The 15338-nt window shown below is 42.0% G+C and overlaps 1 protein-coding gene across 1 annotated transcript in view; it reads right to left on the reverse strand.

The window, feature by feature from the left end:
• Positions 1–4542: 4542 nt before the first annotated feature.
• ANGEL1 (angel homolog 1) overlaps positions 4543–15338 on the reverse strand; it is a gene marked incomplete in the record, with an annotated part of 1002072 nt that continues 991276 nt past the window's right edge. Inside the window, 1 exon segment of the mRNA XM_044073897.1 lies at positions 4543–5891. Coding sequence (XP_043929832.1) covers positions 5731–5891 — 161 coding nt within the window.

The raw sequence follows: 15338 nt of genomic DNA on the forward strand, positions 1-15338 counted from the left end.
TAGTGACCCCCTCTAACATTCACCCTACTCTTCAATTTATATATATATTTTTTTAATAAACAGGAACAAATTAAAAACATTCTAAGAAATGTATCAACAGACTACAATTTTCCAACTCTAAACCAAGTAAACACCCAAGTTAAAATACTCTCACTCATCTGTGGTACATTCAACAGGTATGTGCAAAAAACAGAGCAACTTTCTTTTGTACAACCACCTACAACTTTACTGAACACTCTTTCCTTGGGATCCAGACTACATTATCACCAAATAGAGGACTGAACGACTTCCTTTCCCAGAGACAGGATTAATATCTCCTACCTAGCACTTTAAAACAACTATCAAAAAGGGGTCTGAGAGCAGAAGGCAAAGAAAGCCACAGTGGTGAAGGGTCTAAAAATTCCATTTTTTATCTGACTTGTTAACAGTATTATAACAGCTTTAAAAATTATCCACCAAGTACTTCAGGGCAGCATGACCACATGTAGTCTGAACTACTCATTGCATGCATTAAAATGAAGCTAATGCTACTCCCTTACCTTAAAGAGATTTCATGTACCCTAAGACCATTTCTTTTATCTTCCAACTACTCACCTTGCCCTTATCTTGAAAAGATTTCATATTCCCCAACAAGCATGTCTAACAGCAAGAAATCTCTTGAGTGCCAGTACTATGCAGTCTTTTAGTTCTGATCATATGGCAGTCAAGGGCCTGCCAAGAGAGCCCAATGAAATGAAAACGTTTTAGGACAGCAAGTCTTGTCCTAGCCAGCTCTGTGCTACCTAAACCAGGCTTACCAAATCTACTGAAATCTATACCGTTAAAGTCTGATCCACTAGGTGGACTACCTTGCTGCTAAACTGATTGCCACACAAAAGAAACTCTATAACAGCATCTTAAAACATTTTAGCGGGGGGGGGGGGGGGCACTAACACTTTGGATTTCTAAATGTACTACCTCCAATGATTCACATCTTGAAAATAACTCAAATTCCCCAAGATGATAAATGCTGGGGGGATGGGATGAAAGCAAAACCCCAAATCACAGGATGCAGGGGCGTGAACAGTCTCCAAAAAAATATAAAAAAAAACATACAATTCAGATTACCATTAATCATATGTAGCTAGGTGGTCTGCCAGGAAATAGTAAAAGTGCTTGCTGTACACCAAGTGTGACAAGTTTGACTTCCATATGACAAAGAAGACGCAAACATCTATTCTTAGTTATAAACCACTACCAGAACCATCATGAGAATAACTATTACCACCAAAGGAAGACCACTTAAACATATTACTGTAGAACTTATTTTATGCTGCTACAGAATCTGGAGAGATACGCAATAAATGTACTTCCAACAAGCCAATATATCATGGTAAACTCCAGATAACATAGTCTAACTTTGCACTCTTGAAAACACCTAGAATGCACCTTCTTCTATGCTGATTTACCAATACTTTTTTAAGGCCACTTAACAGTAAAATTGTGTGTGCACTCACTGTAACAGTGCTAGCTGACGGCAAAGGCTCTTGTAACAGCAAAAAGAAATGTGTCTTTAATCGCCAGTGCCATACACAGCCTGCCTTTCAATTAGTTAATGATACCTCTAAACAAATGTAAAGCCCGTCTCAAGCCGCTACTGCTCCCCTGCTGACATGGGCCCCATACTAAAGCAGTACTACTCTGTGCTACACTCCATCCTCTGCGAGAAATTTGCAGCCTAAAGTTAAACTTCTGGCAATAAATATGCATACTTGTTGGATCTGTAGGGATGCATAGCCACAACTTCACATATTTGTTAGGAAGACAGGTGTGTGCCTGCTTCTTTCTTTTGCTCTTCTGTTCTGCAAAGACTGGCAGCTGAACTGACTAGTATGAGACAGCTGACATAATCTAAGGCTTAAGTGATGGATTAATTCTCACAGCAGCTCCTCAACGGGTAAATACTGTACAGTATTGACTGCACTTTAAAATTTCTTAACATAGATGTGCTCACCGATATGCGACTGAGATGATCTGAATTTGGGAAAGTGACCAGTTTGTTGGAAAGACCATCAGTGCAGAAGATTAAGGCAATGACCTGCTTCCAGGAGTCCAAGGTTTGATCCCCCCCCTCCATTTGTAATGCATTTAACTGATCTGGACTATCTAAGTAAAACCTTAATACTAACAGGGATACAGAAACTCGGGTTTAAACATCTTTACGAAATGTATGGGACCTAGGTAATACAGATCAGTTCATAGTAACAGCTACAGATATTAATGAAGCATCTATTGAATTGTGGTCACACACTGTCACATGACAGCCTACTCTGGCTGCAGTTGTAACTTCATTCAGTGGTTCTTCATATGGGAGGCAACAGCTGTAACATATCTTACACTTTGACTCTGTGCTAAACAGCTGGCAGGTATAACGGCAAAACTGCAACACAAGTCCATTTCCTTTACCAAACTGTCCAGCACCCTGATTTTTTTAAATCAGGTGAAGTAGTGGTAATTCATCATATCAGCCTTCAGAGTCCTATACACATCTTGCCTGTTACTAAGGTCTTTATATGATGCCTACATTTCTGTTACAGGGTTTATGCAACGGCGGTAAACATGAAAATACTAAGGTTTAGCCACATGAGTACTTAAGATGATACTGCGTTATTTTCTGTAGCAACCAGCCTCTTTGGAGCTCTACCACAAACTTACCCAATTAATAAGGTAATAGCTTCCTGAATGCAACATCCTAAGGGGAATGCTTGATGAAAATAATTAACAGAAACACTTCCTCTGCCAAGGAATACTAAACGTAAAGCAACCTTTTCCTTTTCTTAGAAAAGAAACTGACTGGTATTGATCTGGAAACAACCTATGGGACCGATGCACAAATCTGACAAACCTTTGTATAATGGGTATCTGCTAAAATTATGGGGAATATAACTGCAATCATGAATATGGAGTAATACATACCAGGTGCGAATCTGCAGCACTTCCTAATAAGAGGGAGAGAAATTTAGCAGATGGTGTGTGTTGGGGGGGGGGGGGTTGAAGCCCCTCTGCAAAATTGCTTACAAGGCTTAACCCCAACTTGAGGAATTTTTTTTTTGGAGAACCACAGTTTATATTCTGAAGTGCTAGGACTTGCAGAATAGGGTCTCACACTTTTGACACTAAGCTTCATCCAATGACATGCAGCAGTATAATGCATGCAAGTCCAAATTCAGCGAGGCCTGGGAATGCCTCCTGAACCATCTGGAAATGCTCTTCTGCCAGCACATGCTACAAGGCCTGCACTGATTCACAGATTAGCAAAGGCCTGACAAGGAAAGCAAAGGCAAATGCTCTGCAAGCATTTTAAAACCTGAAACAGTCCTACGAAACACCATAAATATACCTCTCTCTTTCAAGAGTTTTGTCCTTTTCAGTTCTTAAATATTCAGGTGCACAAGCTGAAACTACCTTTAAAGTGACTTTCTTTTAAAGAGGACTCTTCTGTGACGTTCCACAGTGATGGCAGCTTGGTCTTACTCTCTCGTGAAGCAAGGAAGGCAATGCTTCCATGATCACCTCTTTTGAAAAGATGCTTTCACTGTACTGATAGACTCTAAGGGTGTTTTTCCCATAACAGCCAGATGCCTAAACTATTTTCTTTTTTTATTCTATCTTTTTTCCCCACTTCCCAACTTTTCTACTTTCTTTTGCCTTTTCAGAAATCGTTTGCACTTTAGACTTTTTGAATCTTCTTTTTAGTCTTTTTTTTTTTTTACACTGTCATAATTTGTACTGTTACATAAAAGATTTCAAACCTTTAAGTCTCATCAGTAGTTTTGAAAAACCTACCCCAGTGCTGAAAATTATGAAAAGCTAAATGTCAAAGAAATGTATATACTGTAAAAGCCTACAGGGGCAATCTGCTTACTGCATGGACATTAGTTCACAGCTGTAAGCAGGATGACACTAAACTGCTTTAACTCAATAAATAGCATTAATACAGCTCTCTTTTTGAGTTAGGGAAGACATAACACTTGCTGACTATAAACTGAGCCAAATATCCAAATTAGTAAGGCATGAAAAAGTAGTCAAGCAGTTAATGATTCTGAACACACAGAAGAAATGAAAATGAAAATAGCAGAAGATAGCACTGCTTTATATGGTGACTGTGGAAAAGGAGGAACAATAGCCCAAAAGAGGGCACTTATCCTCATGCAGGAGGACATCTGACTGGCTGACTGAAAAACAGGTCAGACAAATGACAGAGGCAGAAGGTAATTCACTGTACTGCTGCAAGTGCCCTCCACGTAAAGTAAGACATAATTCTTCTAGGTAATGTTAGGTAAATCATGTAAAATGCTATTACTCTGAAGATAAAGTAGTAAGAAAGAACCCTGTTAAAGCAACAGCATTTATACAGTATAATGACTCTATCATTAGTTGGATAATTAGGTAAATCTCCTCTCCTGGTACGGACGTCTAGCAATCCTATGGCTAAACAGCAGCTCATTTTGTTCCAAACAATTTGATTTCTCCACTGAAAAAAGACTAGTGCACAGACTGAACTATAAGAATATACAACTTCTTCTGCTTTCTGGTTACAATATACTTCACTGTTCATTTTACAAACAGGGTTAAAAACATATGTACGTCATAATACAATGTTTTAATATCGCTTCTGTTAAACTGGAAATATCCACTTATCTGCCCATTTCCAATGGTAAGAACTAATCTGCAGATGTGCAGAAATATTCACAACTGGCTAGACAATATGAAAAAAGCAATGTTCTCCAGAATGGCAGCATTAAACCGTGGTACTCTGCTATACATCATGTTAACTACAGACTTCATAGCCACCTTTAACAGCAGCTAGTGGCTACAGACGGACAAAGACTGAGAAGGAATGATGAGCCAAGTCTAGAGTAAAAGGCATTGCTGGTTGGTGCAAAATGCAGTCAGAAACAAGTGTGTTTTTTTCATCCAGTCAGTTGTGCAGAAGACCCTTCAATATAAATGAATATCTTACAGCTATTAACAGAAGTAGTTTAACAATCATACCACACCCATTGTTTTGCAAGCAGCCAATTAACAGTAGTTAGTTATCTTTTTCTTTTCCAGTTTTGTGATTGCATCTTAAAGCACGGCTCTGACAAATCACTACAGTACATTTCTGAAATCAAAAGCTGGTGTGGCAGTGTTGTGAAACATGTTGACCAGTGAGTAGTACATCCAGTATGATGGCATAACAATGTGCAGTTTATGGAGTCTCATCCTGCACTAAAATGTAGTCTTGACATTCTCAATGTGGCTCTGAGCAAACACCTGATTCTGTACTTCAGTCATAACTGATGAAAGGCTGCAAAACAAACAAATCCTCCTTCCCATATCTGTACTGAGACAGCTCATCTTAACTAGGCCACTTCTGACACATATATGCCCTATAAAGCAGGGTAAGACATCAAAAGAAGACAAGATCTGAGATACTGTAGCAGTTCAATTAAACAAGACAATTGCTTTATGGAGTCTGATTTGTCAAATTCCACTTCAACTGAAATGCATGTTTTATCCGCTGAGACCATTAGAATGGAGCATCTCTGGATCTGATGTCATCTCTCAATTGCTAACAGTGACTGATTAAGTTTCTTGTTTTCACTGTCCCCAGCAACTCAAAGAGTTCAGTTTCACTGTATGTATGCTTCTACAATTCAAATGTAGCATTTTCAAAGACACTCAGCCCTCTCCAGAGAGAGAGAGTCATGATACAACAGGATCCAGTCCAAATTTGACTACTAGAGAGAGATGGTCAGAAGAGCACAGACGGTTAGGAAGTCCATTTGCTGCCCAGAGGTCTTCCTGTGAAAGCAAGGGGAGACGGCCCAGGAGCTTGAGTGGCCCATCTCGATATTGTCTGCGACCTGTTGGAAGAAGGTGAAAAATAAGGAATAAAAAACATAACAAAATTACTTGAATACAATACTGGATCAGCTGCAAAGCCAATGACATAATTACACAGCCTTTCTTTAGGACTTTTACCCATTTCCATATTCTCCACCTGCACAATTCCACAGATAGCCTTTCTTCAGGGCACTTACACTTAATATTTTCATAGCTTCCCTCTCCCAACAACAGTTTTGAATTCCACATATTGTTCAGTCCTCATGACTTGAGATCTTCAGTAATTTACACTGCATCAATCTCAATTTCAGTATACAACTACTACTCAAAGTCATCCTGATGATCCAACACCCTACATCTAATACACAGAATTTACATATTTACAAGGACTGGAAGCTTCTATTTCAAGTGAAGTCACTGGATTCAAATCCAGTTGGATTGATGCTATATCTACAAATGGGCAAAGAACTGAAGCAAATATGCACAAAAATGGCTTAAATCGAAAAGAATACAAGTGTGGAATGTATAGTTGTATAGGCAACTTCTGTAACTATAGATGTTCAAGTGTAGTCACTGTTGCAGTCATCACTATAGGGATTCTGCAGTTGGCTACATCCAACATCAGGCTTAACATTTAGAGCTAAGAGCCATTCTTCATGACTAGGCTCATGCCATCTCACACCAGACATCTTTGTGTACCTGTAACCGCCTGAAACAGCTGTGGTTCCCCTTTGCCTTCAGCCAGGGCAGAGCCACACCCACACCATGAGCTACTTAGCAGAGACTTAGTCCAGGGATGCAGTCTGTGACTTGACAGATTCAAGCACTCTAGGGAATCTGAAAAAGGACAAGAGAGACAGAGAGTGTGAGTTTCAAGGGATGAAGTGGTACATTTGGTGCCCACCTCAGCCATTACAGTACAGGGTGTAAGAAGGAGAGAGGACTGTTGCAGTGACCACAGGTGAACATTTACAATTACGACAAGTTGCACTATGTCCTTCATTTGGATCACTGCTGCAGGAATCACTATAGGGAAGAATTCCAAAGATGGACCTTCCAGCCAGAGGGCTGGCTCACTAATCAGAGGAGGATTGGAGACTGCCCTTCAGGGTAGCAGTGGAAAATCTAGCCACTGATCAGATATCACTCCAGTTTGCAGAGTTTTGAAAGAATGTGAAATGAGGACAATGTAGTTTCCTCTAAGATGTACTGTGCACTAATCTCTTTGAGGAAAGCAGTAGTATAAACTGTACCCCTTGTGGTCAGACCCCATTACACCAGGGGTAGCAGCTATACCCCTTGTGGAATGAGGCCTGACTCAGGACCCTGTAATGGGACTTGTAACAAAAACTGATGCAATATGCTAAACATTTAGAAAGAGCTTGTTTGCCACTGTTAAACTCTTTTTTGCAAAAAGAGATAATAGCTGGTCTGATTTTTTTATAAGATCTAGCTCAACACAGAGAGTAGATCAGCTGTTGACATGCATCTATGGAATACAGGATTCTTGCCCCCCAACTATTTTTGGGGATTAGGGAAGAAAAGGTACATTTCTAAGTTGAACATGATCACTGCTGCAGTAGTGTTAGCTGTATGGGTCATATTCTGACAAGGATATAACAGATGGCTAGTTTCCAAAGCTTCAGGGCACCTTCCATGCACCCAAACTGTCAAAAAGCTCAAACCAAGCCGACTAAAAGACAAGTTTGGGAATAAAGCCCTTCAGAACTTTCTTGCTCAAACAGACAGGAAGGCTGAGCCTTGAAAGGACAATACAAGGAACAACAAAAAATATATGTTCACACCCTGACATAGAAAGCCCACCAAAAAAACAAAGGGGATTGAGAGAGGCAGTTAGCTACTGCAGCAGTGATCACTCAAACCGCTACTGTTATGGCAAGTTTACTTATACAACTGTACTATGTTCAGCATACTGGTCACTACTGCAGAAGCCTTAGCTGTGTGGCTACACTGCTAAAGATATTTGGGAGGTGGAAGAAGGGTCCAGGAGCCCCTGGAGAATGTTCCTAGCAAAGCTTGATCTAGAGCTAAACCAAGACCTAGAAAATTACTCAAAACTTATACTGCTTTGTAAAAATATACAGGACCAAGTAGCAGCTTCTAGAATTTTAGAATCCAACCCTTTCCAAAAAAGCCAAAGATGAAGCCAAGCTCCTGGTAGAGTCGGCCTTGATCCTGCCTGGAATAGTTTTGTTATGGTGAGTATAACAAAAGGTAATGGCCTTAGACAACCATTTGGAAATAGTCTGTTTTGACACAGATTGCCATTTCTTTTTACCTTCAAAAGAAGTGAAAAATTGATATGAATAGCTGAAAGATTTATTTCTGTCAAGATAGTACCAGAGCTGTTTGTGGACATCCAAGGTATGTAGCATCCTTTCTCCCTCATTTTTAGGTTCAAGAAAGTAAACAGGGGAATGGATAGTCTGGTTTAAAGTGAACTGGGGAACCGCTTTAGGCATAAAAGAAGGATTAGTTCTCAAAAGTAACCTTGTCCCCGTGGAAAATGAGATAGGGTTGACTCATCGTAAGTGCTTACAACTTAGACACCCTTCTCGCAGAGATCAGAGCAATCAGTAAAACCATTTTTCATGTTAAAGTAAATTATGTACACTTACCATAAATGTAGATGTTCAAATGCATTCACTGCTGCAGTCCTGACTTGTGAGATTTCCTGCTGTGGAAGCCCTTGGCCAGCCCGACTACCACAGTAAAAATCTTAGCTCCTCCTATGACCGGCGGACACACTTGATAAACGTCAGTATGCTGCGGTATAAGAGGAGTCCACCTACATCATTACGTCAGTTGTTTTCTTGCCCCTTGTAGTTCGGAGCCCCCCCAACAGTAGCAGCAAGTCAAGGCCAGATGGAGAGGGCAAGGATCCCTAGGCAGGTAGTCGTGTAAAGTAGAGATTCTTGGTACATGAAAAAAAGTAATAGCTACCCTGTAGGCTATAGGGGGAAGGAGGGAGGGAAAGATGACTGCAACAGTGAATACATTCAAACATATACATTTATGGTACGTGTACACAAATGTACTATGTTCTTCGTGTTTCACTGCTGCAGTTCTGGCTTGTGGGAAGATTCCCAAAGCTTAAAAGAGTAGTGGTGGTGAAGCAGAATAAGAAAGGGAGGTTTTGAAGGAACTAGAAGCAAAAACTGAACTGGAGTAGAAAAAGGCTGACAGATGTAGTGTCTGATGTAAAAGGGTACAGAAGATCAGATGGCAAGCTCCTTTCTCTCTTGATATGTTTGCTCTTCAGGGAGGTAGTAAAGGACCCAGCTGCCTTAATGGAAAAGGCCCTTACAAAAACAGGAGACCTCCTTCCCTGATGATTTAGAAAGAGGGTACCGGGAAAGAGAGAGAGACAGAGATACAACCCTTTGGGAATGGCCTGCAAGATACAGGATCTCCTCCATTGAGGGTAGCACTGGTAACATTCCATTGGCCAGAAAATTCTGAAGAGTTTTCTAGTGGCCATGTAGTAGGGTAGCTGCCTATGGAAGTTTTGAGAAAGGTAGGGTACCCTTCCCTCCATACTGAGGCTCTGGAGAGAAGAGATGTAGGTTCCTAGCTAGAAAAAGGAAAAGATCAGTCATCAGCTTGGGTTTGATGATAGGGTTAAGCCTGACTGCCTACATAGTCAGAGATTCCCTCAGTGGATGGACAGGTAATAAGCAGACAGGGTTCCATGTCAGAAGATTGAATCGTTTCTAGGACAAAGTTTAGATAGCAAGATGGTGTATGAGTTCACCCGGGGGTCTATGAGCGGAAGGCCCTATCAGACGGTGAGCAAAGGTAGGTGTGCGCAAAGGAAGTACACTGAAATAGCTGAAATGTAAACCTTGCAGGATGAGTGAGAAAGGCCTAGTGAAAGAAGATTTAAGAGTAGAACTGGAGAACAGCGATCTTAGCCCTGCTGGGGTTCTGATGGAACTGTGCACTCCCAGCATGAAAGCCTTCTTATTATGTTGTCCAGGCTTTTTTGGAGCTAGGCCATCTGGCTTTTCTTGAAGTCCTGCACAAGCTAATGCATGGGAGTGTGTGTGTGTGTGTGTGTGTGTTGGGGGGGGGGGGGTGTCATCAGGATCATACTTAGATCCCCCCTAAGTTCAGTCTCCGAAGTCAGTGCACTGAAGCCACAGGGACCCCCCCCCCCAACCGACAGAGAAACCCTACAGCTAATAGACAGATTAAGAAAGTATGCTTTAAGCTTATAAAGAGAGGGTTAAGCAGAATGCTAAGGCGAAGTAGGTATCAGAGTAGAAATGAACAAACTGGTGCTATAAAGTCATCCATCAGTTTTGTGATTTCTGGGTATTCTTGGGAAAAGGGCATTATGAAAGCCTAACTGAAAAGCACTGCCCATGAGAATAAGAAGGTGTCTGTAGCTCCACTGTGTGTTTTCCTGGATAGTGAAGAGTTCCATCTGTGTGGTCCCCCATCCCTCGGGTAGGATTTATTTATTTTTGTTTTTTATTTGTTTACAGGGGGTATCCAACTGAGCCGGAGGCCCGGGGAGAAAAGCTCTATGTTACACAAAGAATTTAAAAAAACTACAGAAAGTATGAATATAAAAAGTTAGGTACTTACCATAATGTTCCATGTGTGTTGTACATCTCCACCTTTATTCTCACTTGTGGGTCAGATCTGCATTTAGCAAAGCTTGTGGGCATACTACCTTACCCATAATGCAGTTCCCTAAACCCTCAGATCTTGTTTGGCCATAAGAGAAAAACATTATTGGAATTAAGGTTATAGGTAAAAATATTTATAGTGCAAGAAAAAAAAGTGGTTTCTGAGGCTATATAGTCCAAAGGATATCCAATTACTACTATCTGGTCTCCCAAGAGTGTAGGCAGGGGGTAGGTGGATGGGTTGTGAGAATAAAGGCGGAGATGGACAACACACACAGAAGGTTATGGTAAGTATATAACTTCTTTATGCGATGTTGTCAATCTCGCTATTATTCTCACTTGTGGGACCGCATCCCAAGTTACCTGATTCTTGGGTGGCTCATGGGAGAATATTCCTCAGGACCATAGAACCAAAGGATGCTCTAATCTTGGAGGCCAAACCTACCTTGTAATGAGTAATAAAGGTACGAGGGCTTGCCCAAGACAGCCTTGCCTGGAAAGCTAAAGAAGTAGCCATCGTCCTGGTGGAATGAGCTTTGACAGGTTCTGGAAGAGTCTTGCTCTTAGAATTGTACATAAATGAAATGCATTCAGACAGCCATTTGGATAAGGTAACCTTAGACACTGGTAAGTCATTCTTAGTGTTAGAAAAGGAAACAAATAGCTGATCTGATTTTCTGAACTGTGCAGTTCTATGTAGGTAAAAAACGTAACCATCTACGAACGTCCAATAGATGTAACGAATATTCTCCTTTATTCTGAAAATTTGGGAAGAATACCAGTAACACAACAGATTGATTGAGGTTACTTTCAGATACAACCTTGGGCAGAAAGGAGGGGTTGGTGCATGAAGAAACTCTGTCCTTATGAAAAATCAAGTATGGTGGTTTGACAGATAAAGCTTGTAATTCTGAAACTCTCCTTGTTGAGGTGATAGCCACTAAAAACAGCTTTTTCCAAGAATGAAATTTTAAGTCACAGCTAGAATGTTTAAAGGGAGGACAGAGAATCTGTGACAACACAAAATTTAGATCCTAAGGTGGAGATGGGTCTTTTCACAGAGGACTTAAGGACCTTGTATTGATGCCAGATGCCTTGAACTGTTTTCCCAAGATAATGCCCCCCCCTTCTGGGAAGTGCCCATGGTCACTGTGGCTTTGGGTTGGGAAGGAATAAAGTGGCGGCTTTGAGATACCAGAGGAGAGTGAATCCACCACTGAAGATCTTTTCTGCATGAATTTGTTATGATTTTGTTTCATTGGTAGTTCTAGAATTGACTACTGTGTCAAAAGTAACCATTGAAGCATTCTCATGTGAAGACGAGCTAAGGGAATGAGGACAATTGAGGCGGTCATTTAATCTTCGGTGAGATCCCTTACTGGGATCCAGCAAGAAGTGCGCTTTGAGGACTGGGGTCCCTAAGAAAGCCTTAAGGTAGGGCATAGGTTAAGAGAGGAGAAGGTCAAAAACCTCTGCAAAAGATGGAGACAAAGTCCTATGCCTGAAAAGAGAAAGGGAAAGACTGTTTGAAAAGTGACAGTCACTCGCTCTCTTCTGAGGGAGAGGGGTAGGACAGGGAGGGCTACATGCCATGAAAGGATCACTACTGCTCCCTCCCAGGGACCTGAACAGGGGAAGACCCTGATGATGGGGAAGATGAGTGGTCTTGGCTGAGTCCCTGGCGCTGAGTGTGGCCCCTTTCCCTTGGCCTGTAGTGGGTTGGGAAGGAAAGATACAGAGCTTGGTGAGTAGTTCCTGCTGAAACATGGGGGCTGCACTGCACAAGGGGTTTGGTTTTCTGCCTTGACTCAGCCCTGTCCTCCACCTCTTTGAGGATACTACTACTACTCTACTGCTACTGCTCTACCGCCAAAGAGCGACTCCTTATCCAAGGGAGCATCCAAAAGTTTGGACTTTACATGCTCTAGAAAGTCTTGCTCTCTTAGCCAAGCATGCTTCCTAATGACTGACCCAGTGTTTGTGGCCCTGCTAGCAGCCTGTAAATATCAAACCCACAGTGCACGGCATAGTTGATCACTTGTGAAGTGGAACTGCAAATGTCCATTAATTCTTGATATAAGGCCTTATTTTCAATGGTCAAACGTTTTTGATTCATCTGTTCCTGCAGTGACTCTGTGTTTTTGGCATGCCCTACTAGACAGAGTGGCAGAAGTGTATACTTTCTTGCCAAATCTTTCAAGACCTCTATCCTATATATCACTGGGCAGGGGATTCTTGGGTGTGCTGATTTTGGAACCCTGGAGTCCAGGACCACAAATCTGTGGATCTGCTGAAGGGTTATTAAAAAGGTGCTTATGTGAAGCCATAACCCTGTATAAACTGTCAGATTTTCTGGGTGCAGGGGGAAGGAAGTCTGGTCTAAAAGAGGATTCTAGCGACACATCATCAACCACCTCCAAAATTAGGGGCACTGCCAGGGGTTTGAGTTCTGGGAGGTGAAGGAAATCCCCAACTCTTTAATCTGACCTTCCCAATGTAAAAATTCCTCAAGGGATTGTAAAGTTTCCCCAAAGGATAGATCCTCAGGAGGGGAGGCCGAAGGTAAGGTTTCCTTTGAGTCAGACTCCTGAAAGGGGGACAAGGAAAAGTCATTTACAAGGGTTGAGCCCTCCTGGTCAGAGTGCTGCCTGGTCTCAAAGGGGTTACAAAGAATCTCAAAGATAGTGACTTTTCTCCCTTTCCCATATGTAGATTTGGGGGGGGAGTCTACCCCTTACCAGGGAAAGCAAGTCCTCTGCCAGTTTAACTAATTCCTTCTGAGACTGAGAGCTGGAAGGGATGGAAAGAAGAGAAGATTTTCTTGGAGTAGGTTTTTGTTTTGGTCTGGGGGTGTCAAACACAGACTCTGGAATACCTCTGAGGTATAATGGTAGTGCTGTGTTAGCCAGAAGCAGAGGCCTGCTGAAAAATTTTGGATCTGACCGATGAATGGCGATCAAAAACTGGTTGGCATGTCGACTGTTCTCATGGCAAACCAGCATCAGAAAGGGTCTCAGTAGAGGCCTTCTCCACTACCTTGATTGCAGGAGGGGGCTGCAAAGGCACCTCACCAACTTTCTCAAAAAAACAGTCCTGGCAGGCTATCTGATGCTGAACAATTGTGTTTAGAAGGCCTGAGCTTAGGCCACTTGCGTTTAGTCAGATCAATGTTGGGATGTGGAACGGATGCCATCCCATGTGGAGATTAAGGCGACTCGCTAACAAATCTAGCTAAATGTCTGCCCTATGCCAAATAGTTCCGAAGATGAACTGGGTGCAGAAACTACAACTGGGGACACTGTGGGAAGGGCCTAAACAAGTAACGCAGAGGGTATGACAACCCCTATGTGGAATTTGTTTACCACAATGGAGGCAGTTGTTAACTTTCTCTGACATTAGTTTAGGAAAGGGAAGAGTTCCCCAATAGGGTTCCTAACTTTAGAAGTTTTCACTATGTCATGCATACTACTTTGTCTGCTTCAGGCTCTGATGGCAAGAAAGAACTGAAGTAATGATGTAGGCAGACTCCACTTACACCCCACAGTACTGATGTCAGTCAAGTGTGTCCACTGATCATAGGAGGGAAGACTTTTATTCTGGTAGTCGGGCCGGCCAAGGGCTTCCACTGCAGAAAATCCCACAAGTCAGGACTGCAACAGTGAAACATGGAGATCATCATCAAGTCAGCCAGATTTGCTGGTTCAGATGGAGCAAGTGTTAGCTTCTCTAACACAACACTAAAATACAACGAGGGGCCACCAGTTTTCTAAGAAGCTTCTTATGCAAAACCTCTTTCAAGAACATTTTGACATGAAATTGCACCAAAAGAGGAGGATCCATGGGCAGACATGCTGAAATGGCTGATAAATGAACTTTTAAAGAGGAATAAGAAAGGCTATAGACTAGTAACTCACACAAACATTGTGAGACCAGAGAACAACTAGCGCTGAATGGGTGCCAGTTATGTTGCTGGCACCAACTAGAAACCTTTTCCATTTGCGAATATCAGACTTTCGAGTAGCACATTTTTCTGCTTCCACTGGTATCTGCTGTACGTCCTCAGAAAACAGGAGTCTAAAAGTAATTAAGTACCTATCATCTAGGTAGTCACTTGAAGACAACTGATGTTGGCAGTGTATCAAACACCATTGGTCTTGTGTGAGTAGGTCCAGTCTGTGAGGAAGCTTGTGGTAATTGCCCTTGGCCACTTCCAAAAGAAGGGGGAACCAAGGTTGCCTGAGCCAGAATGGAATCACCACAATGATCTTGGGGGATTCCTTCTGAATCTTAATTAGTACCCTGTATATTAGTGAAAAGGGTAGAAAGGCATTCAGGAATATTCCTGTCCAAAAAAAGTAAAGGCATTCATCTTATAGGCCTTCTTTCATGGAGTCCTGGAGCAGAATTTTGCTAGTTGACTGTTCAGATAGGAGGCAAAGAGGTCTACTTGAGGAATTCCCCGCAGATGGATCATATCTTGGAAGACCCCCTTATCTAGTTTCCAGTGAGGGTCTGCATTGGTCCTGCCATGCAATTTTGCTCTGAAAGAATGCAGAATGCCTGTAAAGTGAGATTGTGCTGTGAAGCTATATCCAGAGTTAGCATAGCTAGTCTGTAAAAAGAGCATGACCTGGTTCCCCCTTGATTGGACTGTGGTATTGTCTGCAACCATTTGAAGTGGTCCCGGGACCAAAGAATGTTCAGAGAGTTGAGTGCCTTGATTATGGCAACCATCTCCTTATTTAGGTGCTTGTGTCTGTTCTTGGTGTCCCACACCCTCTGCAATTTTATCCCTCCTGAAACTGTTCC

The sequence above is a fragment of the Protopterus annectens genome, chromosome 6.part0 (assembly GCF_019279795.1).
Source record: "Protopterus annectens isolate FY-2018-M chromosome 6.part0, PAN1.0, whole genome shotgun sequence".
Taxonomy (NCBI): domain Eukaryota; kingdom Metazoa; phylum Chordata; order Ceratodontiformes; family Protopteridae; genus Protopterus; species Protopterus annectens.